Below are 27167 nucleotides of genomic sequence, written 5' to 3'. Positions count from 1 at the left end.
AAAACAGTGTGGAGGTTCCTCAAAAAACTATCCATAGAACTCCCTTATGACCCAGCAATAGCATTGCTGGGGATTTACCCAAGAGAGACAGAAATGCTGATGCATAGGAGCACATGTACCCCAATGTTCATAGCAGCAATGTCAACAGAACTCTTTCCTACATGCTAGAATCAGAACATCTTTTTCTTGCACAGTCTTGTTATTTATCTTACTTTTTATGTTCTTTCCACTTTGTATTTAACACTGTCTTCTATATGTCTATGCAATTATTTTATATATTCGTATCCTTCTGTCACTTCTGGTTTAATATCTGAATAGCAATGAATACTACTTCCATGTTGTATGTCTGGGAAATGGCAATGTATTTATCCTGAACAAATATAATTTCTTCCCATACTTTACATACACACTCCATTAGGACTTCAGTACATGTCCAGTCATATTGTTGTGATCAAGGGATTTCTTTAAGTTCACAAACTTGTTTCCAGTTATTTTTATGTGCCATAGTAAGGCTTTTCCCCCAAATATTTTATTTTATTCATTCTAAATACCTTTTAACCACTTTTATTCAAGCCTTTGGTTTATATATATTTTTTATTGAAAGTCCTATGGTACTGTTCAACTTTTGTGATAATGTGTTATTTCCTTTGAATTTTCATTGTCTACTTTATGACCAGTTTTCTTTTCAATAATAGGAAGGTAGAAAGAAAACCATTTCTCTATGATGCTTAAGTCTAAGACACTCTGCACTATTTTGAATAAGGCTTCTTTGCTCTTGATTCTAATGTTAATGCTCCAATATTGTATTGTCTCTTGATAAATTAGGTGGAAATGAGCGCCATTATCCTCCATTATTTTTCCTGAACTCCTCTTGTTTCCAACGCCAAAGGATTAATCATAAGGTCATTGAGAAAGAAATAGATGCTGAGCATCCTTCCGATGATTGTTTCGAACCAGTAGCTCCAGAATTCCAAGGAAAAGAAGCCATCAGGTAATCACACTTACACCAACATATGGGTGTGAGGGGAATGAATTATTGACCAATAGCAGCAGGATGAACCTGAACAAAATATTGAAGAAGAATTTGTCTTTGTGAATGTCACTTTGAACTTGTGCACATGACCACCAACAGCTCTTGATTGCTACTTGAAAGGAAAACTCTTTGCTTTGCTCCATATAATGTCACCACGTCGCCCGCCATCTTGTCTCCCTCCTTATTTCTGTCTCTTGTCCATGCCTCTCTTTTATGCTTATTCCTTTCATTCTATGAATTCCTTCCTCTATAGTTTGTCTGGTTTATGTGATATAATGGAAGAAGTAAGACACTTATACTCAGAAACTCTTAGACCTCAACACCACAATTCCCTCTCATTTAATATGTAATCTTAGATAAAATGAGTAAGTTTCTCTGGATCCCTCCATCCTGTAATGAACAAGAGTAATGTTTACTTTGTAGGATTGTTTGAAATTCCTATAAGGAGTTCTTAAAATACCTCTACCATCAGATCCTACCTCAAGAGATTCTAACTCAGAGAGTATGGGCTTGAGCCCAAGAATTTGCAGATTTTAAGGAGCCCTATAGGTTTTTCTTAGAAAATTGTGCCCTAAAATTGAAGAACCAGAGTGTTAAATATAAACATTTATTTAGCAGATATTTACATAGTGCCTACTCAGTACCAGATACGCATTTAATACTCAACCAAAGCTTCTAAGGCAGGTGCTTCTATTTTGTCCATTTTATAAATGAGAAAAGTGAGGTTCTGAAAGGTTATATCTGATGTCCAATATCATGTATTCGTAAATGGGAATCCAGTCTGGCTTCAGAATCTATCCTCTTAGCCCCTGGTTACTATAGAGATGTCAGGAGGTGAAGGAAGCTGAATAAAATGGCACTATGGCTAGGAAGTGACCTAATTCGGTATAAGACAAATAGCATAAGGTGAACTTATATACCTGAACTTCATCCTTCTAATTCAGACCCTATTTTCTGTAAAGCTTCCTGAAGGGCTGCAGACCCAACCAACCTCAGCTCTGTGGAAAAAAAATCTATCTGAAAGAGAAAGGCCACATGAAGAATAATCCCTCAAAACTCAATGTCCTCAGTTCCTCTTCACCAGCTGAGAACACAAAGTACAAAGTTATATTACTCTTCAAATTATAATAACTTTAAGGTGGAATCTTCTAAAACAGTCTTGAGGTTTATTACGTAGATTAAAAGATGTTTGTTTTTCTACTTCCGCAAAGGAGAAAAGAGTAAACTCTCCTCACCCACCATCTTCATTCACCTTACCTCCTAAACCTGACCCATCTATGCAGTGTTATCTCTGGAGGTCCCTGTCTTTTGGTCTGGGTTCTTTAAAAGTGGAGGTTGGAGCCACTAACAAACCAGAAAGGGAAGTCATCTGATCTAAGACCTACACACTAAAGCATTCAGCTCCATTGCAGGGCAGTTCACACCCCAGATCCACACCACAGTAGCAAAGTAGGCTTAAGTACCCAACCTTGTAGCTCCTTAGTGACAAGGAGTCACTAGTGAAGCAGGTTCTGGGGCCTCAAGACAGGCCCAGACTGAGTGTTTACCACCCAACATTAGATGTTGTTCCCAGTCCATAAGTTTTATCTCTTCTTTCTTCATAGCAACCCTTTCGTAGGGAAATCCTTGCCTCCCCCACCACTAGACAAGTGTCCACACTATCACAATCAATCCCAATATGTTGAGAGGATCTAGAAGGTACTAATGTAATGATTCCCTTTTCTCCAGGTGGTCTCCCCTTTATGTGCCAATGAACACTTCCTCTTTCCCTAGCAGCATGTAAGCTATACATATCTGAAACTATAGAGGAATTCATGCAGAGCTCTAACTAAAATCAAGATCGTGGCTATGTAAAATTATCTATATTTTAATCAAAACTGGATTCTTCTGACCCATTACTGCCCCTCCCAATTCTTCCTTCTCCCAGATCACTTATATGCACAACTGCTCATTTCTATAACTTTAGCCCATTCATGCAGCATTCCCAGAACATAGGAAAGATGTCTGCCCCAAATGGGCATCTTCAGCTCTGAAATCCAAAAACAACTGGCTACTCCTAAATGGAAGCCCCTTTATTAAAATAAAACATTAAGGGGCACCTGGGTGGCTCAGTCGGTTGAGCATCTGACTCTTGATTTTAGTTCCGGTCATGATCCCAGAATTGTGGGATCAAGCCCCATGTAGAGCCTCTTAAGATTCTTTCTCTCTCCCTCTGTCCCTCTCCCCTGCTCATGGATGCACTCACTTGCCCCCCCCACTCTCTCTCTCAAATAAAAACAAAATTTTAAAAAAAAGCATTAAAACCCCACTTCAGTGGGTGTCCCACTATGCAAAGAAAGGCAGTGGTAAAATCCATGTCAGATTTAGCACCTTTATAAGTTTTTCTCTTTAATGTTTCCTGACTCTTTGGTGTAACCCTGCTCACTGCCAACGTCCTGGCTGAATACATGTCCTTACTTTAATTTTGATCCATGCTCAGAAAGGAAGTTGTTTAAATTCTGTTTCACTTTGAGTTTCATGGTGCACTGTACATGATCGTATGTAGTTCATAATGTCTCTAATTTGTGGGAGCCTGGTTCCTGCCTCTTCCTGCATTAGTTCCCTTTGGGATTCTAATGTTCATTCAAGTTTGGTCATCATCCAGTTAGAGGTGTGTGTGTGTGTGTGTGTGTGTGTGTGTGTGTGTGTGTGTGTGTTGTGTGTGTGTGATATTTGAATGAAACCTTTAGATGTGGGAGGCTAACACTCAGGGAAAATGATAGGGTTGGCATTAGGTTGGTGTTGAAACCATGAGAATCAATGGGATAACCCATCAAGAAAGTCTAGAATGAGAAGACTATCAAGTACATGGAGAACTTTGTGGAACACCAAAGGTGATAGATCTGGTGACAGAAGAAAACCTTACAGGGAAACAGAGAAGGAACATTTAGGAAAATAGGAAGAAAGCCAGTAAGTCCAATGTTACCTTGAATATAGACCCTTTCAACGAGGATACTGACACCAATGGCGACCTATAATCCAGTAAGTAAGTAAAGAGAAGTCTTTGTTACATTTAATAAGTAGGAGGCCACTAATGATTTCAGTATGAAGAGGTTCACTAGAATAGTGGGTTCCGAATGATTGAGGAGGAAGTGAGAAAATGGGTGTGGCAAGATTATGCTCCTGTTTTGAAAATTTTTTTTTAATTTTGTCATGTTTACTTATTTTTAAGAGAGAGAGAGAAACAGGGCATGAGTCAGAGAGGGGCAGAGAAGGAGACAGCATAATCTGAAACAGGCTCCAGGCTCTGAGCAGTCACCACAGAGCCCAATTTGGGGCTCAAAGGGACTTGAATTCATGAACCAGGAGATCATTACCTGAGCCGAAGTCAGGCTCTTAACCAACTGAACCACCCAGGTGCCCCCAAATTTTTTTAAATAAGAGGAGAAAAGAAATCTGATTGTATCCAAAGCAGAGTTACAGGCCAAAGAGAAGCTATCGGAGAGGATGGGAGGGGATGGGAGGAAATGGGAGGGGGCAAGAAGAGAGAGTTAAAAGGTACAGATTAATGAGCTGATTGTGTGCAGAATAGAAAACATCAAATAGTCTAAGACCAGGGGAAGAAAGTGAGAACAATTCCAAATGTTCTGCTCCTCTAAGCAAAACACTAATAACTTAATTGTAACTTTCTAAGGGAGTATTATTTGCTCTCTTGGGGAAAATGCTTAATCAAAAGCAAGTCTCTGTCTTTCTGAGCATACTAGTCCTATCATCCCTTATTTCACATAAAGTGGTTGGTGTTTCTGTCAGTGTCATGGGGTGCCCCTGACCTCTGTTGATTTCACTACTGTGTTGGCTGAGTAAACACCACTTCTGTCATTGCAGAATCAAAAATGTTAAAAAGGAATATACAGGAAGGTCTGGAAAAACGGAAGCATTGAAAGGTAAACAGTTCATTATTTCATTGGCTTCTTTATTGCAAAAAATGGGGAGAATTCCATGTGAAAAATTAGCAAATATACATGAGCAAAATAGAAAAAGAAAACAGAATGCAAACAATCTGACTCCACCACTTGGAGATTAACTGTAATTGAGGACTGACCATAAAATTCTTCTAGGTGTTTTGTGGATTCACTGATTTACAGGAAGGGGGGCATGCAATGAAAGGTAAAATTTCACTTTGTTTTGGAAGATGAGTTTGTGAAAAACAATATTTTATTTGCACTGTGAGGAAAGATCATCTAGACTTAAAATTGATATTTTTTATACTAGCTGGGGAATTTATATCATTTCTATCTACTGGGTGAGATTAAATAAAACAAGGTGAGTACTAACTGAGGGATGCCCAAGGGGGAGCGGGTGGGGGGAAGGGTTATACCGGCGATGAGCATGAAGGAGGGATGAACACTGGGTGTCATATACAGATGACTCACTGGGATCTAGTGCCAAAACCAAGACCACCCTTTATGTTAATTTGTTTAAATAAATAAGTTAAATTAATAAATAATAAAAACTAAATAAAAGGTGAGTAACCTCACTGTCACAATCCCCATGGCACGGTTATAAGTTTGAATGAACCAGTGTATCTGATACTAAATTCTGACAAATAGTTTTCTATAACAGATATTGAAGTAAACATCCGAGTTAGCAGCTGCATTTTAGAGAGGACAGCTTGTGTTTATTAGGAATGATTTTTAGGAAGAATGTAACTGATTTTTACAAGAGCCGGAAACCTGAAAAGTTAAAAAAGAAGAGCCAGAGAACTTCCCTAAAGTTGAGAGTCCCTTGTCCAGTATTTTAGTTACATTTATGTTCTAGCACATGGTGTTCTCAGTCTTCCTTATTCCTCTGAGATCATTCCCACTTGGAGAATTTCCTGTACCCGTGTCAGCAAATTTATTCTCCGCCCTGCCCCTCCCTCCCCCCAGGTGTTTCCCATCCAATACCATCTAGATCTGTGGTTTAATTTGAGCCAAAGATACATTGAAGTAATTTTTAAATTTGTCGTTTCAATTTCTAGAGTACATTATGAACGACTTTTGTACTCAACAATAACCATGAACTACTTTTGACATCCAAACATCTTCAAAACAATTTAAAAATTAAAAGTGATGAAAATCACTGCATGGAAAAACTGTATGAAAACAGCAGTTCCAGCTGCTCTTTGGGAAGTAAGGGGGAGCTGCAGGCTCTCAGCCTTCTCCCCATGCAGCCCCTTCCTGTAGCAGCCCGGGGACACCTTTGGGAACAGGTCTTGAAGTCCTTACCTGCAGCCTGTCTTTCAGTGGCTGAACAGAATTCCGTTCTGTGGACACCTCCATTTACTGACGCTAGTGAATGAAATTTGGCTTGTTTCCAATGTTTTCCTAATTAAAAAAAACACCGAGGGCTCCTGGGTGGCTCAGGAGGGGACTCAGGTCCTGATCTCAGTTCCGCAGAGCCTTGCATTGAACTCTGCGGTCAGCGCGGAGAGGCTTTGAATCCTGTCTCCTTTTCTCGCAGCCCCTCTCTTCCTCTCTGTCTCTCTCTCTCTCAAAAATAAATAAGTGAACATTTAAAAAACTCTTCTTGTTCTATAGTTGTGAATATAGTGACCCTTCTTGTTCTATCATTGTGAATACAATTGTAGAATATAAATTTCTAAAAGCAGATAACTCAAAGGGACTATATTCTTAAGATTTTTATTCATATTTCAAATCATTTCCTTCCAAGGTTGTAAAAATTTATAGACTTGTGGGAAGAAGCAATAGTTAAAAACAATAGCAGTAATAATAGAAACAAACACTTAAAGTTTATTGAGTACTTAGTGTTTGTTGGAAACTATGATAAGTGAGTTACACGGATGTTTTCCATTTAATCCTATGAGATACATACTATCTCTCCCATTTTGCAGATAATGAAACTGAGACTTGTATTTCTTTTTGTTCCAGTTAATATGAATCAGTTCACGGGGCTCCTGGGTGACTCGGTCGGCTGAACGCCCGACTTCAGCTCAGGTCATAATCTCACAGTTTGTGGGTTTGAGCCCTGCATCAGTCTCTGTGCTGAAAGCTCAGAGCCTGGAGTCTTTTTTTGGATTCTGTGTCTCCCTCTCTCTCTCTGACCCTCCCCTGCTCTCCCTGTCTCTCTCTTTCTCTCAAAAATAAATAAAACATTTAAAAAATTTTTTTAAATATATGAGTCAGTTCCAAGACAGATATCATCAGTCTTCTCTTACTTTTGAAAACACCATTTTTTAAAAACAGTAAATGTAAAACTTACTTTTTAAATATTTTTTTACTGTTTATTTATTTTTGAGAGAGAGAGAGAGAGAGAGAGAGAGAAAGAGAGAGAGAATGAGCAGTCGGGGGAGGGGCACAGAGCGAGGGAGACAGAATCCAAAGCAGGCTCCAGGCTCTGAGCTGTCAGCACAGAGCCCGATGTGGGGCTCCAATCGTGAGATCATGACCTAAACCAAAGTCTGATGCTTAACTGACTGAGCCACCCAGGCACCCCACTGTAAAACTTGTTAATGTATTTGTTTAGTTCTCCAAATATCATTTATTAATTAATTCATCTTTTTGATGAATTTAAAAGCTTGCTTCATTAATCTTTATTTTTTATGTTTACTTTGGTCCATCTTAGGCTTCTTTTACATTTCAGAATAAGTGTATCCTAAGGTAGTAACATATTATTTTAATTATAATCTTCATCCCACTGGTGTTACTATATTACTAATATATTATTTTAATTATTATAGTTCTCCAATACTAACATATTATTTTAATTATTAATAATTTAATATCATGTGGCCAAGACTAATTTCTTACTATTCCTTATTTTTCAATGATTTTTAGAATCTTTTAAGCAAATTATAAGTGAGGGTTTAATGGATTGGATTATAATAGGAAGAATTTTCCCTTTACATGTAATTATGATTATCAGCACATTTAATAACTTAATAGCTGAGTAAAGTGAACCTCATAGCATTTAGTTTATCCAAGGTCATCCAGATAGAAAATGGATGAACTGGAATTCATCCCAGTTATTAATTAATTTCAATAATGTTTGGAAATAGGTCACATAATTTAATTGAAAGAACCTGATCATTTAGACATAACATATTATAAAGTTCTTAAGAATTTCATTCAACAACTTTCCATAACAGAGTTTGGTTTTTACTTGGTGATAAAGAAAACAAAAAATAATAATGTAAAGGATTCTTAGATAAATGACTTTTTTTTTCTACTGACCTGTAAATACAAAAGGTTTGTAATAAAAGAATAGAAAATTTATAACAAGGGAAAATATAATTTTTGGTTGATAAATTTAAAAGGTAATTGTGTCATAAGAAATGTTTATCATTTAAATTTGAAAATGTAGGCTAGAAAAGAATATAGAATATGATCAAAATCTGTATATATATATTTACGTGTTCACATATCCATACACATATACAATGGAAGTAATTGTATTCCAATGTTAATATTTGAAATTGTAATTAATTTGATCTTCATAACTGGTTGTATTTCACACAAATATTCTACAGTAAGCATGTTATTTTAGCAGCCAGGAGAATATTGGATAGCCTATTGGAAGAGTTGAGAATACACAACTAAAATAAATCTTTTGTTCCATGTTTAGAACCAGCCCTTTCAATGCTCTCTTATTTATAATGCTAATATTTTATTCCAAAAACAGACTTACTCTTTGACATTTATGAAGGGCAAATCACAGCAATTCTGGGTCATACTGGAGCTGGCAAATCTTCATTGATAAACATCCTTAATGGGTCGTCTGTTCCAACAGAAGGTGAGCGAAAAGAAATTTCTCAAAGGCAAGATGTCCAGTGATAGAATGAGGTCATATGTCGTCTTTCTTATTTTGAGTTTACATTTGACTGTGTAAGAGAAAATGTTTGTTTATCTAACATCGTTTACCAGACTATCTGATTGTGAATATATTTTATATTTCCCAAATTTTTGTGAAAATCAATATCCTTATTCCATTGCTATTGATATTCCAGGGAAAATAAATACCACCCTGAACATACATTTATGTTAAGATGAATCAGTGGTTATTAGTAAAGTGGTAATTAGTAAAGTACGAAGTCATTATTTTAGGTATCTGTGAACATACGCCAATGTTTTCCTGTGGAGGATCTCCAGCATTAATAAGACATATTATCTTCCCAGTGTGAAATTATTTTTACCTTCTATGTTTAGGATCAGTTACTATCTATAATAAAAATCTCTCTGAAATGCAAGACTTGGAGGAAATCAGAAAGATAACTGGCGTGTGTCCTCAATTCAACGTTCAATTTGACATACTCACCGTAAAGGAAAACCTCAGGCTGTTTGCTACAATAAAAGGGATTCGGCCACAGGAGGTGGAACAGGAGGTAAATCAGCCTGTTTGGATTAATGAGTTAAATTTGCCAAGTTAAATCATGACCACAGAATCCCCCTCAGGGACTTACCTACCCTGTCAGGAATAAAATTCAGGCAAAGGCGTCCTATTAAAAATATATATATATATGTATATATATATATATATATATATATGTGTGTGTGTGTGTGTGTGTGTGTGTGTGTGTGTGTGTGTGTAGTATATACACATACTGCAGTCATGGACAGTTAAAATTGTATAGTATACATCATCTTGGATTTTAAGTTTTGTGTATTTTCTTGCATAGGTACAAAGGATTTTATTAGAACTGGACATAGAAAACATCCAGGATAACCTTGCTGAACACTTAAGTGAAGGACAGAAAAGAAAGCTGACCTTTGGGATTGCCATTTTAGGAAACCCTAGAGTAAGTGAGATGATGCGTACAGTGGAATGCAGGTTGAATGTTAGAAAAAAGTTGAGCTCTTCTTTTACCCCTAAAAGTAGTAGAGATATCATTGTAATGTATCAAGAGAGAATCCGCTGGTAAACTATGATTACAAGTGTACTGGAACATAGATACTGGGTAGTTATTATTATTTGGTTTTTACTGTTCCCCATGCTGCCATGTGGAAATAGTTAATGTGGGAGAGAGATTCTATAAGTTATCCTTCTCTGTAGATTTTGCTATTAGATGAACCAACTGCTGGATTGGATCCCTTTTCAAGGCATCAAGTGTGGAGCTTCCTCAAGGAACACAAAGCAGGCCGTGTGATCCTCTTGAGTACCAATCTCATGGATGAGGCTGACCTCCTCGCTGGTAATTGTTGATGTTATCTCAGTATTATGATTGAGAATTTGGGAGATGTGTATTTCTAGGGCTGGTGCTGTGCTCTCATGAGCTCAGTGCACCTTCCATGCCCAGCAGTCTGAGGAGTCTAATACCCTGTGATCTAATACCCCATAGTCTAATACCCCATAGCCCAATACCCTATAGTCTAATACCCTATAGTCTAATACTCTATAGTCTAATACTCCGTCTAATACCCCATAGTCTAATACCCTGTGGTCTAATACCCCATAGTCTAATACCCCATAGCCCAATACCCCATAGCCTAATACCCTGTCTATAGTCTAATACCCCATAGTCTAATACCCTGTGGTCTAATACCCCATAGTCTAATACCCTATAGTCTAATATCCCATAGCCCAATACCCTATAGTCTAATACCCCATAGTCTAATACCCTATAGTCTAATACCCCATAGCCCAATACCCTATAGTCTAATACCCCGTAGTCTAATACCCTATAGTCTAATACTTCATAGTCTAATACTCCATTGTCTATACCCTCTAGAATTCCACACCAACTACATTTGCTAGATTATGACCTCTAAATTAAAAATACACTGTGATTTTTTTTAGCTTTCAATTAATCTAAACATTGAAATCAATATATATGTGGTTGAAAAATATCCACTTGTTGTTTAGCACCCAGAATAGAAAATGGGCCAATGTTATTTCCGGAAATTTTTTTCAAGAATTATTGGAGGGCACAGAAATAGTCTGTAATTCATAATCTCATCTTTGAATGCATCAATTTTAATGTCTATTTCAAAATTTTAAATGTATGTTCAATATATTTATTTCCTGTGATACAAGTTTCCTTTGGAAATCTGAGCTTTGGTTCCTCATCTGTATTTTCTAGCAAGGGAAAAAATGACTTCCATCATCCTTCTTTCTTGCTTCTTTTTAATCAGATAGAAAAGTGATCATGTCCAATGGGAGACTGAAGTGTGCAGGCTCTTCTGTCTTTTTGAAGAGAAAATGGGGTCTTGGATATCACTTAAGGTAAAGGCTTTGGGGGTACACTGGATAGATGCATATCTATGTTTTCAATCCTGGTATGTCAAAAAGGCAGACCATTATGAAGGTCAACTGGCCTTGTGCTGATTCATATCTGCCAAACTAGTGACTAGTGCTTCCCAAATGTTTTTCTGCCTCCTTGTATATCTGTTAATGCTAATGATGTGCAAAATTTCAAGGTGATAAGCCCAGGCTGACAGAGCCCAGCAGGGCTGGGCCACTTTCCAGGTAGCTGCCCTGTGCATCCTAAGGCATCTTCAACCTCTCTCTTCTTCCCACCCTGCACTTTCCCCGGCTGATTCATATACTCCTGTAACATAGTTTCATTCTTTCACTGGGCAAAAATAAAATAGTTTCAGAAGCTAGTATCAAAAGTGGGAATAGATCTGGTGGCAAAGAAGAGCCCTGGGTCTAACAAGAAAGTGTGTCCAGGTAAAAAGAATTTTTAAAAACCCAAACCTAAAAACCCGATGACAAAACAAAACATGCACGTAGGCCAAACTTCTCTACTAGTCACTAATTCCTGATATCTACATGGTCTGGTGTAGTAATTATTTTCCCTAAGCAATTCCTTCTGCCTAATGTTCTTATCTTGCTCTGCTTATCTCCCTACTTGAAATATAGTTTCATGTACAGCATGTATTTGTTTGTATATCTGTAGTTGTTCTGAATTTATACACCTTCTCGGTAAAGATCATAAGACTTTTCAAACTGATGGTATTATTATTATTATTATTATTATTATTACTTCTGTTGCTGCTGTTATTATTATTTACTCATTTCGTTTGTTCCCTAAATCCAAGTAAAGCAGTACTCAAAGGCTAGGTATTCAGTAAAAACTCTTCTTTTGTGATAGCAGTAGAGAAAATACAAATCAATGATCTTTTCTTTTAAATATTAGTTTGTACAGAAATGAAATATGTGATCCAGAAAAAATAACATCCTTCATTAATCATTACATCCCTGATGCTAAACTAAAAACAGAAAACAAAGAAAAGCTTGTGTATACCTTGCCTGTGGAAAGGACAAATAAATTTCCAGGTAACTTATGTATTATTACAGTGGAATGAAATTTGGGAACAAGGGGCACCTGGGTGGCTCAATGGTTGAGCATTGGACTTCAGCTCAGGTCATGATCTTGCAATTTGTGAGTTGAAGCCCCACTTCAGGCTCTGTGCTGACAGTTCAGAGCCTGGAGCCTGCTTCAGATTCTGTGCCTCCTCCTCTCTGCTCCTCTCCTGCTCATGTTCTATCTCTCTCTCTCTTTCAAAAATAAATAAACATTTAAAAAAAAAACCTTAAAGTTATATAACAACTAACAACATTGTACTTTCTGTATATGAAATCAATATTTAAATAACTTATTTTTCTCCATTGCCGTTCTTAAACATTGTAAGTAGCTGTAATATACCAGTACCAATACGTCCTTGCGATTCCTTCAGCCCAGGAAAGCTGTGTATTGTTTTAAAAATTTTAAAAATTATTGTGATGCTTCATTTAGCAAAGAGGAAGATGGACAGAAGGGTTTTCCTATGTATCAAAACTTGTCTATAATTGTCATCTTATGTACCTAGAAAAAAATAAATTTCTCCAGTTGAAAAAAAAATAAAATAAAAAAACCTTAAAAATAAAAAGAAATCTGGGAACAAGGATTCACCTCATTATTACAGTCTTCATTATGTAATAGATTTGGATTGGGTTTTTGGTTGAGTTCTCGAGATGAAGAGTTTAGTGCTATATGTTTGATAATGGATACCTAGAAACAGCAGCAGGGAATGGGGCATGAGAGAGGGAAGTGAAGGAAGCTAGGCAAGTCTGCATTAGTGAGCAGGTGTTTGCAATAAGAACTTGAGTTACAATATTACTGGAATAAATCAATGAATAGGTGAGCAAGGGGCTCAGAGTTATGTCACCAGAGGAGTGACGACGCTGGGGTATTTATTCACCGCTCCCTATCCTTCATCAGTTAAGGGATGCCTCCAGGAGCGTTAAGTTTCTAATCCATATGGCTTGTGCTCCACATGAGCTCAGCGCACTTCAGAGCCCAGAAGAAAAGTATCATCAGACAAGTGTGGATAAACAGATTAATAGGTGAATACAGAAGAGATGGCGTGGGGCATCGAGGTGTCTGCTCTAGGTTCCCTTTTGTATTTTAATTGTGCATAGATTTATTATGGACAAACAAACCCCGTGGTTTATTTATTCTACAAAAGTATTCACCATAGGTTCAGTCTGTTGGGTAGCAGTTCCAACCTAGGATTTGTTCAGTAAGTAATTCTAATAACTGCCCATGCTTTGTACAATGTTTACTATGGGCCAGACACTGTTCTACTAGTTTTATATGTATCAACTATTTAGTCCTCACAACTATTCTATGACATAGGTGCTAGAGTCTTCCCTGTCTTAACAATGAGGAGATGTATCTCAGTCCTTTTTTTTTTTTAATTTAAACAGCTTCCCTTTTGTATAAACAATTAGTTTATTAAAGGTGTAACTCTCTGCAGACTTGATTTAAACAGACTCGTTTGGGTGACTTGATCTTATTAAGCAAATATTCAGGAATTCAGATGTAGTCTCACCCCCAGATAAGACAGCTCTCTGTCTCCTTGTAGGAGCTGGAAGATGGTGTTCTCAAGTCCACTGGTTATGCTATTCTGTTCTGAGACTAATGTCCAGGGAGATACAACTAACCTATCTTCTTTTCTGATTAGAGAAGGAGAAGAGTGAGTTATATGCTGAGACTACCTGTAGACATGTCACACCAGAGTCCCAGGCCTCTGCAAGTCCAATGACTTACTTATGTTCTATACAAAATATGGAAGAGATGAATAATGCATTCTTACTGGGAAACTACTAAATAAAAGGCACTTCTCAAGGTACTAGGGATACAGAATTAAATAAGACATAGGAGTCCCTACCCTCATGGAGCCTACATTCCATTGGATGAGGAAAAGTAGACATGCACAAAAGCCAGCCTATGTTACAATTTTATAACACAATAATAAACAAGGCCATATGGGTTAGAGAGATAATGAATGTCAGGCTGGGGTTTATATAGAGTGTCAGAAGTCCCAAAGAGGAAAATTATCAAAAGCATTCCAAGCAGAGGAGGGAAAGAGATCTCTGGAGTGCAGTGAGTGCAGGAGGAGACTGGCAGGTGTGGATGGGTAAGGTTGTAGGGACAGATGGAGACTCGCTCATATAGAGCTAGAAGTTGTCATGTTGTGTTTGAATTTTATTTTAAATGCATTGAGAAGTGACTGGAAGTCATGAAATAGGGGATTGATGTGACATGACTTATATTTTCATTCTCTGGCTATAAAAGAGCACTCTGGATATAAAGGAAGAAGAGACACTGGGAGACCAGCCATGTGACTGGTGAAACACAGTGATCATCGGGCAACCGTGATACTGGTTGAATGATGGATAAAAGTGGGTGGTTTGGAAACACATATATTATTTAAGTTTATTTACTCATTTATTTTGAGAGAAAGAAACAACATGAGCAGGGAAAAGGCAGAGAGAGAGGGAGAGGGAGGATCCCAAACGGGTTTTGCATTATTAGCACTTGAACTCAGGAACTGTGAGATCATGACCTGAGCTGAGATCAAGAGTCAGGCACCTCTGAAACATACTTTGAGATAAAGCCAAAGAATCTGGATGATGGCCAGTCTGTGGAGTATGAAGAAAAGTAAAAAATCCAATGGGTTTCTAAAATTTTGGCCTGAATCACCAGGCGGGAGATGGTTTCATTTTTTATAAAATGATGAGATAGATAGTTGAATAACTGGATAGGATGGAGAAGGAGGAATTGATGTTCTATTTTATGTTTGCTTTGAGATGCCTTTAGACTTCAAAGTGGAGATGTAAAGTAGCTAAGTATACATTTGATTATGGGATATTAGACATCAGAGAACACTCAAAGTGAGAATTGAACTGGGAATAATTAGTATACAGATGGATTTAATGCAAAGGCATTGGATTTGAGTGTATGGAAAGAGAAGGTGATCTAGAACTAAGCCCTCAGGACAAAGTAGAGGAAGAGTCAGAGAATGGTAGAAATCAAGAGCCCGCCCATGACCTTGAAGGAAAAACAAAAGAATATGTACATTTTTATTAACTCAAGGGAGACAATGTTTGTAGAAAGAGGAAGTAGTCAACAGCTTTGAATGTCATTGAGTTAGAGAGAGACAGAGACAGAGAGAGAGATGGGGCAGGAAGAGTTAAAAGAATTTTTTAATAAAGACTTTGTCCATCGACTTTAAAAAGTAGAATCACTGATGGCCTTGGAAAAAACAGCTTTTGTGGAAGAATAGGGATAGCATTTGGATTTGAGGAGTTCAGTTCAATAGGATGTGACAAATTGAAGGTGGTAGAGTAGACCAATCTTTGAGCCCTGGGTGCATGTTTATGGTGGGGGTGGGGAGTGGGAAGTAGAAAGTTAGGTTTTTGTTGTTGTTGTTACTTGTCTTTGTTTAATGGATGACCTTACAGCACTTTGCCTGCTGCTTGAGATGGCCCTTTGGATGTAGGAGAAATTGATGATACAGGCCAGAGAAGGGGAGGGGATTACTTTAGGAAGTCTTCAAGATGCCTGAATGGGATGGGATTTGGAACACAAGTCAAAGAGGTAGCCTTTGGTGGGAACAGTTATAAGTCTTCCACCTGCGGGGGACCAACCCACCCACCGCAGTCGAAAGGTCCCGAGTAGGGGGTTGGTGTCAGTGAAAATATCTCTAGAAAAGAAGACGGACAAGACAGACAAGACAGACGAGACAGACAGCATGGATGGTGGTTTATTAAGATAGCCAGGGTCTTATATACCATGGGTGATTACATCATTTCTTTAAGGATTACATAGTTCAAGGTCCCTGAAGTAAAGACATGCTCCAGGGAAGGTTATTCTTCTCAGTAAGTAACAGGTTTAAGTCATTGCAAAAAGAAGAATCCCCTAATAATAGTCTGGTTTTAAACGTATGATGAGCCTGAAGAATTCTATGAGGAGACATACATTCCTTAAGGCCCTTCATTAGTTATTCAAGGGTGGGATGCTTATCCTTAAGCAAATCTTTTGGGAGAGGATTATGTTCACTCCCAACAGCAGACAAAGAGCCAGAAAATAAAGTAAGGGCAGATCACTGACTGACCCAAGTTGATTTAAAGCCTAAAAGTATATGCCTCTTTGCAAAGTAATAAGAAAATCATAGGATAAACAGAAGCCACATGTGCGGTCCAAGAGGCCAAATATTGCTTGAGGGTTATTATTGCCTACTGGGCCCCAACATCCACCCATACAGAACGAAGACCCAGAGTACAGGTAGAAATACACATTGATATGTTGTGTAGAGGTGAAAAGATGATGTTCTTTCTGATTGCTCATATTTCTTCAAGAAGTGTCCTGGGATTTCATGAGCTGAGAATAGAAGGTAGAGTATGGATGGTTTGAGGGGAGAGGAGAAAGTTCTGACATATTCATGTCAGAGAGGAAGAGCATTCTAATAAAATGTTGCTTTTGCTTACTGTGATATTTCAAAAACATAGTTTCTGAACAAAATTCTGGACCATCTCTGAAATAAGCGATAGTTTACTGGGTTTTGTTATCAATATGGTATTTAAAATATATCTATTCCCATCTGTTACCTTAGACCTTTTCAGTGATCTTGAGAAGTGTTCTGTCCAGGGTGTGATGAGTTATGACATTTCCACATCCACTCTGAGTGATGTCTTCATGAAACTAGAAGGAAAATCAACTATCGAACAAGGTAAATTCATTATATATATAACAGAAAATCAGTTTCCAAATAATCATGTATTAATTTGGTATTTTATAATGTCTTATGCATGATTTACACTAAAGAATGTGAATAATTCCAAATTTGACTCTTCTGTTTGGGAAATGTTGTCATTGTTTTCTAACATCATTACTAGGACTGAACACATATCCATTCTTGGAATATATGAAATTCTCCTTTGCAGACCACTTGCTTCCTATGTCAGTGGTTTTCCCCTATCTCCCAGATCCTCACTGCTCCTTGGATATTTTGAGGATGTGAAAGTGTCTTAACCAAGGTCATGAAGTCTGAGCAGATGTCTCACAAAAATGGTTCTTAGCTCGATCATGTACAGAATTCTATTAAAGTCTAAATGGGGAAAATGTTAGGATCATCTCCTACGTATGTTAGTGGGGGATATAATAAAAGCAGTCATTTATGGAGATGCTATGCCAGAAATCAAATCAATCTGTGGATATAGTGCATTACCTTTCTACAATAACCTTTCCAAAAAAAAAATGCCATTGGTACCATTTTACATAGGAGAGAACTAGACCTAAGAGCACTTAAATGATTGGTCCCAAATAATGCCACTTGTAAGTCATTTGTTTGAGAATCAGGTACAGGTCTGGTGGTTTCAAAGCTGGTAATCTTTCACCTACATTTCAGAATTATCGACAGCTTAATAGCCAACACATAGGCATCAATGATTGGCTCTTTCTATAGAGAATATTTCTTGATATCCTTCAGAATATTGTTACAGTATGGAACTCTCTATGCCTTTTCAAAGACTAGGCATAATGAGGTCACCCTTTACTGAATGCTTTTTTGGGCATGAATTTAGTTATATTTTGTCACTGACTTTACTGAATGTGGATGTCACAAATATAATTTGTTTCTTACATCGTTTCCTTTGTAACTATTGTAAAACAATTTTTAATTGTTACTAAAAAGAAAAACTGTGCTGCCCAAGGATGGCATTAATAACGTGTTTGTGTGTGTTTGTGTGTGTGTGTGTGCATGTGTGTGTAGATTTTGAACAAGCAGAGATGATAAAAGACACAGAAAGTCTACATGACACAGAGCCAGCTTGGTCTTCTCTCCCTGAAATGCAGAAGGATATGAGTGACTTGGGCCTCTGGAAAATGCAGATCTGTGCGATAGCACGGCTCCGTTTCTTAAAGTTAAAACATGGAAAGAAAGAGCTTTTGACCTTGTGAGTATGAGAATACCGCGGTTTTGTTAGTGAGTTTCAAGAGAGGGTTGAACCAGAAGTGAGTTTAAAACTAGAGCATAGGGGGCACCTGGGTGGCTCAGTCGGTTAAGCAGCCGGCTTCACTCGGGTCATGATCTTGCAGTTCATGGGTTCGAGCCCTGCATCGGGCTCTGTGCTGACAGCTCAGAGCCTGGAGCCTGCAGCCTGCTTCAGATTCTGTGTGTCCTTCTCTCTCTGCCCTTCCCCTGCCAGGGCTCTGTGTCTCTGTCTCTCAAAAATAAATAAACATTAAAAAATATTTTTTAAATAGAGCATGGTACCCAACATTCTTGCCAGAAAACAGATAAATACAATATTTCACTTAACTGACAGTGGTAGAAATGCCTGTATGGCAGCTTGATTGATTGGGCTAATCCATTGGTCTGTTTAGTTTTTATGGTTTGATAGCCTGGTGTTTATACAGCAACACCTTTTAGTACCGTGTAACGTGCTAAGGTCTGACTTTCAAAATTTTAGCGCCCATCATCATGGCTGCCATAGTACCCAACAAATACTTGTGAAATGTCTGACAGCAAATGAAATTGCTACAGATACATGGTTATTTTTTCTTTATTGGTAGACTCTTGGTGTTTGGGATTGCAGTGTTCCCTCTGGTTATGGAAAATATACTTTTTGCTGTATTATATCAAAAGAGCGATTGGGAATTTAAACCTGAGCTGTATTTCCTCTCTCCTGGACAGCCCCCTGAAGACCCTCGTACCAGCTTATTGATCATCAATAACACAGGTGAAGAGAAAAATAAGACTTTAATCTAGAACGGAGGTATTTTTATGGACAGGGGGGAAATCGTAAGAAAATAAGATGTGTGTTTAGGCTTCGTTTATAGAAAACAGCTGAGGAACTATGCATATGCTCTGACTTTGTAGACGCGAGTGATGGTGGGGTAAGACAGAAGGAATGTGTGTCACTGGTTCACTTATCTCCCCGACCGCCCAAGCTATTATGTGAGAGGGAAATAAACTTCTGTATTGACTGAACCACTCTATTTGAGATCTCTTTGTTACAGCAGCCAAACCTGTTTCATAAATATTATACACACTGAATGACATGAAAAGAATACATTTTTATACCTTATGCCCCTCCAGTAGGATCTAGGAAGATTCCTCAAGACACACTCTGGTACCCATTCTCTTGTTATTCTAAACTATGGGCAATTGATTCCATCTAACCTCTTATTTAACTTTGAGGAAATTTTTGTTTCTGCCTAAGATGTCAAACATATATCTATATTGGGGGGGGGCAACATAAGAGTCCTCTCTCCATGAGTAACCCAGACCATTCCAATATTCATATATGTCTGCGACCTGGGGTTAGAGATTCTCCTTTTTAAACAAAGGTTGCCTTTCAATTTCTGTTTCTCATTCTTCTTTTCTATTTGGGTTTTAGAAAGTAAATTTTATTCACTCTGCTACCTTAAAATAGGAAGTCTTCCTATTTGTATGTTTTATTTCTAAGATCTAGAAATTTTCAGCTATTACTTTCATCCTGCTCATTTTTATTCTTCAGCCTATTATTGTTTCATGTGTACAGTTTCCTCACCAGTTGTTCTCTGAACTATATACTTGGATTAACTTGTTTTATTTTTCTTCCTACTGAGTTATGAGGTATTTTGTGATTTAAGTTTGGGGCTTCTATGCCATCTTGCTCCTCTTTTTCAGAATATGATGATTCTTAGTAAGTTGTTCATCTTTAAATCAAAGAATCCCTGTTTACCTAAGTGAATGTGGTAACCATTTCCTTCCTTAGGTGACTGTGGAAGTGGGGTGTAAAGCATGGTGCCTCTGGATCCATGAAAAGCTTATTTTCTGTGTATACGTCCCTTCCCCACCTGGTGGGAATCCTAATTCATCTGGGGCTTGACCCTGTTTTTCTGATCCCAGAACCCCTTCTGAGTCCCAGTATGAACTCCATTTCAAAGTCCAAATGAGCAAAAATTGAGAGTCCTCCCTTTTTCTTTTTCTATGCCATCCTGTCCTTTTAATTGTCTGACGTTCCTTTCGATCTTGCCCTGGTGTTTTTCTCCAAACAGTATCTCTTAACAAGTAAATCTGGGGACTTGTCTACTGGGGACAGCTGCTCTGTGTGGGACATGGGGAGAGGACTGTGGGCACCTTGTTTCAGGTGGGGTTGGCCAGTTAATGAGCGTGACTGTGGCTTCAGAGCCCACTTCACCCCCTTGAGTTTGTCCACTCTGAGTTTTGGTATCCTGGAAACTGATGTTTCCTTTATAGTGGAAATGGGTTGTGGGTTTTTCTCTGTCAAACAAATCTTTCTTCTTTAGGGGCATATCAAAAACTTTGGTCTGGTGGGGCTCTCTTTTCATTTCTTACAACAAAATACATATATATATTATATGTATGCATATGTTTAAAATATATTAACATATTTTTATATTTAATACGTATATCATATAATATATATTAATTTATATATTATTATGTTATATTAAATATATATTAGCTTACATATTTTAAAATATAATATATGCTCCTAAAATATATATTATATATAGGTAATAGATATGTATGTAAAATATATGTTGTGTTAACACACAAATATATATATTTACTTTTCTGTTTTTCTGAAGAATAAGGCAGAGAGGTAAGTATTGTTATTGGCTATTTTATACTGGCTTATCTGAAGTAAATAAAATTATTGTATATTTACAAATTATTGAGTTCAAATGTTTTTTTTGTAGCCAAGAGTCATAAAATAGAATTATCTTGTTTTAATAGTTACATGCTAACTTTCTCTAAAAACAATTATAAAGCTAACTCATCACACACAAGATTTGATAAATAGGAGATGGTAGAATGTACTAATATTATTGTGATGCCCAAAGAGACAGGCCTTTACATAATAGTGTATAAATATTGATTTTAAATTGTATTGTGGTTTAAAGATTTGATATATATGTTCTTGTCTTCCGTGGCCTCCTGTTATTTATTTCATACTAGAATCAAATATTGAAGATTTTATACAGTCACTGAAGCATCAAAATATACTTTTGGAAATAGATGACTTTGCAAACAGAAATGGCACTGATGACCTGTCATACAATGGAGCTATCATAGTTTCTGGCAAACAAAAGGTATGTTTACCTCTTGCCTCTTGCTTTTACTTTCCTGAAAAAAAGAAAAAAACCCAAGTGTTACATTTTTAACTGTTTTAAAAATGGTCAGCCCCGCTCATACACTGCAGCTTGATTTAAAAGCATTTGGGGATCATTACTGAATAAACTGTGAAACATAAGTAAGTTTTCATAAAACATTTTCTGTCTTAACTTTGGAATTAGATGATGTCTATGTTGTAAAGTAGCTAAATGTAATTTCATTCTTCAGACAATAAAATATTAGACCTTATAATTACCAACCATGACTTTAAGAAATCCTATTCAATGGCTAACTATGTACAGTTGAGCCTTAAACAACATGGGTGTTAGGGGCACCAAACCCCTGCACAATCCATGGATAACTTTTAACTCCCTGAAAATATATCTCCTTAGAACCTACCATTGACCAGAACCTTACTGATTACATAAACAGTTGATAAGCACATACTTCATGTGTTATATGAATTATATACTGTATTCTTGCAATAAGGTAAGTTAGAGAAAAGACAATGTTATTGAGAAAAATCATAAGGGAGAGAAAATACACTTACATTACTGTAGTATATTTATCGAAAAAAAATTCTCGCATAAGTGAACTGCATAGGTCAAAGCCATATCGTCCCAAGGTCAACCGTATTGAGAATACTAATATAAAAACATGTTTGTTCTTCTTTAGTGATTTAGAATTAACATTACTTTGTCTTTGATTTATTCAAAGGATTATAGATTTTCAGTTGTGTGCAATACCTTGAGGCTGCACTGTTATCCTATTCTTGTGAATATTATTAGCAATGGACTACTTCAAATGTTTAATTCTACACAAAATATTCGAATTGAGAGAAGTCCATATCCCTTTGTAAGTATTGGATTTGCTCATTCTAAACAATTAGGAATTTGGCAAGCAACCAATGTGTTCCCTCTTTAGCTTTTAAATATTCATAATTGATTGTTAATCCTAAATTTTTTTGTCTAAAAATTTAACCATTATATCTAACAAAATATGATTTTTTTTTCTTGGTGTTATCAGAGAGTGCTCATGGGGGGAATATTTTTCAATACTATGTCACAGTCTTCTAGAGAATCTCCTGCAAAGATACAGATTTCACTGCAGAAGTGTATTGGAGAGAGTGTGAGTGAGGGTGTGTGTGTGTGTGTGTGTGTGTGTGTGCACTGAATTGGAAATCAAGAACACTTGTAAAACAGCTTTAGAATCTTGCAAATCTTATATAATTTGTTGGTGGACCCTCACTGACTACATGAACGGTAGATTGATCTGAAGGAGAAATAGCTAGTTCTTGGGCTCTCTGCCTCCTGATTAATTCCTTCGTCTACCCGTAGTTGCTCTGCATTGCAGGGGCATCTGACTTACACAGGCGGCATGTCCACAGTTTCTTTTCAGCTGGCTATAGCCTGGATCTAGACAATAGGAAGCAATATGGGAGCCAGGAGAGCAAGAGGGCACTGCAGCCTGGGGTCCGGTCTCTAGTCACATTACTTCCTTCCTTTGTCCCTCCAGCCCAGGAGTGACAGTGTCTTTTGGCTTCATCCTCCTTGTTGGCTTCTCTGCTCTTTCCACCCATGTGACCACTGCACGATTATTTTCTTTCTAAGTGCTGAAGGTGGTAATGGTTTTCTGGTTAGATCTTAATACTCAAGAGGGATCCCTTAGAGCTGACCCAAACTATTTCTAAGCAGGAGATTGGAAGCACAAAAAAAAAAAAAAACAGGATTAGAAATGGAACCATCAATCAATTGGTTAAGCATCTGACTCTTGACTTCAGCTCAAGGCATGATCTCACAGTTGTAAGATTGAGCCCCAAGTCGCACTCTGCACTCTGGGTGTGGAGCCTGCTTGAAATGCTCTCTGTCCCTCTGTCTCTGCCACTGCCTACCCCCCTGCTTTTGCTCTCTCTCCCTCTCTCCCTCTCTCTCAAAAACAAAATGGAGCCATCAAAAGAGGAAGTCCATTCTGTAACAAAGGGGTTGAATTCAGTTTTGGCTTCACTGCATTGGTGGTTCTGGGGGTACATGCAAAAGCAGATGGACAGAATATACTTAAGAGGTCAGCGATGGACATACACATCTAGGAGGTGAAGCTACCATTAACTGCAAGAACCATTAACTGCAAGAGTAGGGTTGTCTGAAGGGAACACTCCAAAAAGTAGAATCAACTGGCAGTAGAAAGAGATAGATGTTATCCCCTCTTGGTCTTTCGGTGTTCAAATGTCATTACTTGTTTATTCAGGATCAAAATGAACACAGCCCCATGGTCCCTCTCTTAGGCAGCCCCAGTGGCACACACCTTTCTTTCCACCATTCTTATGAAACCAGTAATGCATTTTCCCACCTGGTAAAATATTTGAATGTATAGATGTAGCTTCTAAAGCCTTAAGTAAAGCTTCAGAATGGTAGAATTGCTTTGAGATGGCTGGCTGCACTGCTGAACTGTCATTATATCCAAGAGGCAGTCCTGTCCCCTGACTGAATGAGCACAGGCCCAACCTGATTTGGGGATGGTGATTCAAAGTTCATCTCCTGGCCTGCTGGCTTGGTGGCATAAAGGTCTTTGCTGCAGAACACATCTAACTGGATGCTGATGTCTTCACTCATCCATCACTGGGGTTGCTGACAAAGACACGCTACTCAGGCCTGAAAAGTCTGTTTTGCCAACATCATAATTCCCAAATTATTATTTTTTGTATTGTGGCCAAACCACACAGCATAAAGCCCATCATCGTAGCCATTTTTAAGTTCCTAGGTCAGTAGTGTTAAGCACATTCACATTATTGTGAAACAGACCTCCAGAACTTCTTTGTCTTGCAGTACTAAAACTTCATACCCATCAAACAAGAACAGCCCATTATCCCCTTCCCCCTGGCCCTGGTAATCATCATTCTTCCTGTTTCTATTAATTTAACTACTTTTGATACCTCATGTAAGGACAATCCTGTAGTATTTAGTTTTTTGTGACTGGCTTATTTCTCTTAATGTCCTCAAAATTCATTCATGTTGTGACATGTGACAGTATTTCCTTCTTTTTAAAGGTTGAATAATACTCCTCTGTGTGTATGTATCATGTTGTGTTTATTCCTGTATCTGTTGGATGGACATTTGGGTTACTTCCACCTCTTGGCTATTATGAATAATGCTGCTATGAATATGTGTGGGCACATCTCTCTTTGAGCCCCTGCTCTCATTCTTTTTGATGTACACCCTGGGGCCTGAGTTATATTCTGCTTCTGGCTTTCTTCTAGAAGTTGAAGCCTCATGTTCAATGATCAGAAATCATTTCCCCTCGCACCTTCATGCATAGATGTTGCTTAATTAGGCTTTTGCTTTTATTTCAATTTTTCAAGACTTCAGAAAGCATTTTCTGTATGATAATTAGTGTTTGTTTCATTTTAAAAAATATTCACAAGTTTAAAGTACCTTTTCTATATTTGCAGAATTACATCTTCTTCTGGATTGGGCTGCCAGATGGTTCAATGTTCTTACTTTGGGTGGTATGCAGCATGTCCCCTTACATCTCCATGAGCAGTGTCAGCGATTACAAAGTAAGGGAAGAGGATGGGAGGGAAGAAAAACCGCAGGGACTTCAATAATTGTGTTTTAAAAGCTGTGTGTTCACAATGTTTCCCTGTGGGAAAAAAACTGTTTAATTTAGATAGTATAGTTAAGCATTATTTCTATCAAGTCAGAAACTTTACTTGAGAAAACACTATCTTTTACTTCAAAATTGCAGGAAAAATGCAATAATTTTACAGGGACTCAAATTAATTTAAACTTACAAAGGGGACTCTTATGCAACTTCTGACTGCATTATTTCGCAAGGAAAAGGAACAAATTATTGATATTCACACTGAGGACCAGATTGAAGACTTAACTCCCCTTTCTACTGTGATAGACACAGCTCTCTCTTTGAGACCTTGCCTTCAGTCCTTTTTGGTGTACACCCTGAAGTGGGTCCTGAGTTGCATTCAACTTTATATTTTACAAAGATAAAATTTGTGGTTGTGTTTGTATTTGTCTGTGTCTGTGATCCAAAGCAAAACAATTAAATCAGATTTATCCAATGGGCCAGGAGATGAACTTTGAATCACCATCCCTATTCTGAGCCTGTAACTCCCAGAACGTACTTAGGTAACGGATACTTTATTGTCCTTCAGGTCACAGAGCAATATCTCTCTTGAAGGAGGCCTATGCCTTGATCATTATGAGGTCTGCTTTACTGTTCATTAGGCATGTGTTAAAGTGGGAATCAAACCTATAAAATCAAATATATTTTCACTATGGCCACCATTATGGCTCTTTAGACTTCAGGTTCTAAATAGCATGTGCATAATTAAATTATGAGAAGTTCTACAAGTTGTTGATTTCAACTGAATCTATATGTCTCCTGTTTTCTCATCAGAGGAGAACTAAGTCCCAGCTGTGGATCTCAGGCCTCTACCCTTCTGCCTACTGGTGTGGGCAGGCACTGGTGGATATTAGCCTCTTCGTTTTCCTTCTCCTCTCAATGTTTTTAATTTTCTACATAGCAAACATAATGGAAATTTATATCACAAGTCTAATTGTGTTTGCTTTGGTAAGTAATACACTATACAGACAATATCTTATAAATTATAACTTTTGATATTTTCTATGAGCAAGACATATGCATTTTCATTTTGTCATCAACTAAAACCAAAACAAAGTTCAGAGTGCGTGTGCAATAAGACGTTTAAAAATATCTGTGATTTAATGTTTCCCTCAGTACTGCAGTGTCTGATTCTGATATTATTTGTATTCTCTTCAGGCTGTGTTTACACTTGGATACGCAGCTTCGCTGGTCTTCTTGACATATGTGATATCATTTGTTTTTCGCAAGAGGAGAAAAAATAGTGGCCTTTGGTCATTTTGCTTCTTTATGGTAAGTACATATTCAAGTCTATCGAGAGAGAGAGTTATTTTTTAAACTTCCAGCATGACATTAAATATAGTCACCTTTGCCTTGAGAAATGGGAAAAGGTAACACGTTTCAATTACACTATAGAAAGGAGAGGAGATGTTACATGCTTCTGAGTCAGTGACACTCCCAAGGAACTCACACAAACCCTTTGACTATGGTTTCTGGAGAAGCTTAAGAAGACCTGAAGTAGAAGATGCTGCTATTGAGTTTATGGATTCTTCCGAATACAAGGGCTTCTTGGTAGCATCAGAACAAAAAATGGCTTTGTAACATTTGACAGTGCAGTCCATTTCTACAGTCTTGAAGAAAGTCTCTCTTAAGCTCAGATGCTAATAATTTCAGAAATTGAAGATGTTTTTCTACCTATCTATGCCAGAGAACTTACTGGTAAATATGAATGAAAAATTACTGAAAGCCCAGGATTGCTGAGAACTTGGACAGAATTTTGGCAGCCAAGGTCTAGGATTTCAAAGTGTATCAGTTCAACCGAATATGAAGGCTTTCCAGACTTAATACACCAGAATCTTCAAGAACAACAGCCCTCACTGCTTGGCTTAGCGAGCAGGGAAAATGCAAATGAAAATCTCATGAAAGTACATTTCCTTCAAAACGTGGTAGAAGGCAAAATAGAATCCTCATTATCAGAGAAATTCCTCTGGCATAATTTTTCAGCTGCAAGTGAATAAATGAACAAATAAAGAAATTTGACTTTGCTGATTCTAAGAAAAGTCATACTAATGCAAATCACGTGTCCTATGAGGTTTGTAGAGTAATATGATGATTGAGATGTCCTCACTGTGATATGAACAAACTAG

The 27167-nt window shown here is 37.5% G+C and overlaps 1 protein-coding gene across 1 annotated transcript in view; it reads left to right on the top strand.

Annotated features, from left to right (window-relative positions):
• ABCA6 (ATP binding cassette subfamily A member 6) overlaps window positions 1–27167 on the top strand; it is a 61982-nt gene that overhangs the window by 17086 nt on the left and 17729 nt on the right. The window contains exons 10-25 of the mRNA XM_029927715.1: window positions 826–991; window positions 4898–4956; window positions 8693–8803; window positions 9217–9392; window positions 9687–9806; window positions 10061–10199; window positions 11140–11230; window positions 12147–12286; window positions 16891–17007; window positions 18049–18232; window positions 18852–19018; window positions 21250–21383; window positions 22123–22260; window positions 24851–24958; window positions 25816–25989; window positions 26200–26313. Of these exons, the coding sequence (XP_029783575.1) occupies window positions 826–991; window positions 4898–4956; window positions 8693–8803; window positions 9217–9392; window positions 9687–9806; window positions 10061–10199; window positions 11140–11230; window positions 12147–12286; window positions 16891–17007; window positions 18049–18232; window positions 18852–19018; window positions 21250–21383; window positions 22123–22260; window positions 24851–24958; window positions 25816–25989; window positions 26200–26313 (2138 nt within the window). The remainder of the gene's footprint in view (window positions 1–825; window positions 992–4897; window positions 4957–8692; window positions 8804–9216; window positions 9393–9686; window positions 9807–10060; window positions 10200–11139; window positions 11231–12146; window positions 12287–16890; window positions 17008–18048; window positions 18233–18851; window positions 19019–21249; window positions 21384–22122; window positions 22261–24850; window positions 24959–25815; window positions 25990–26199; window positions 26314–27167) is intronic.

This window comes from Suricata suricatta, chromosome 17, assembly GCF_006229205.1.
Source record: "Suricata suricatta isolate VVHF042 chromosome 17, meerkat_22Aug2017_6uvM2_HiC, whole genome shotgun sequence".
NCBI lineage: Eukaryota > Metazoa > Chordata > Mammalia > Carnivora > Herpestidae > Suricata > Suricata suricatta.
The sequence above is the reverse complement of the archived record's forward strand: the minus strand, read 5'-3'. Positions and strand labels throughout refer to the sequence as shown.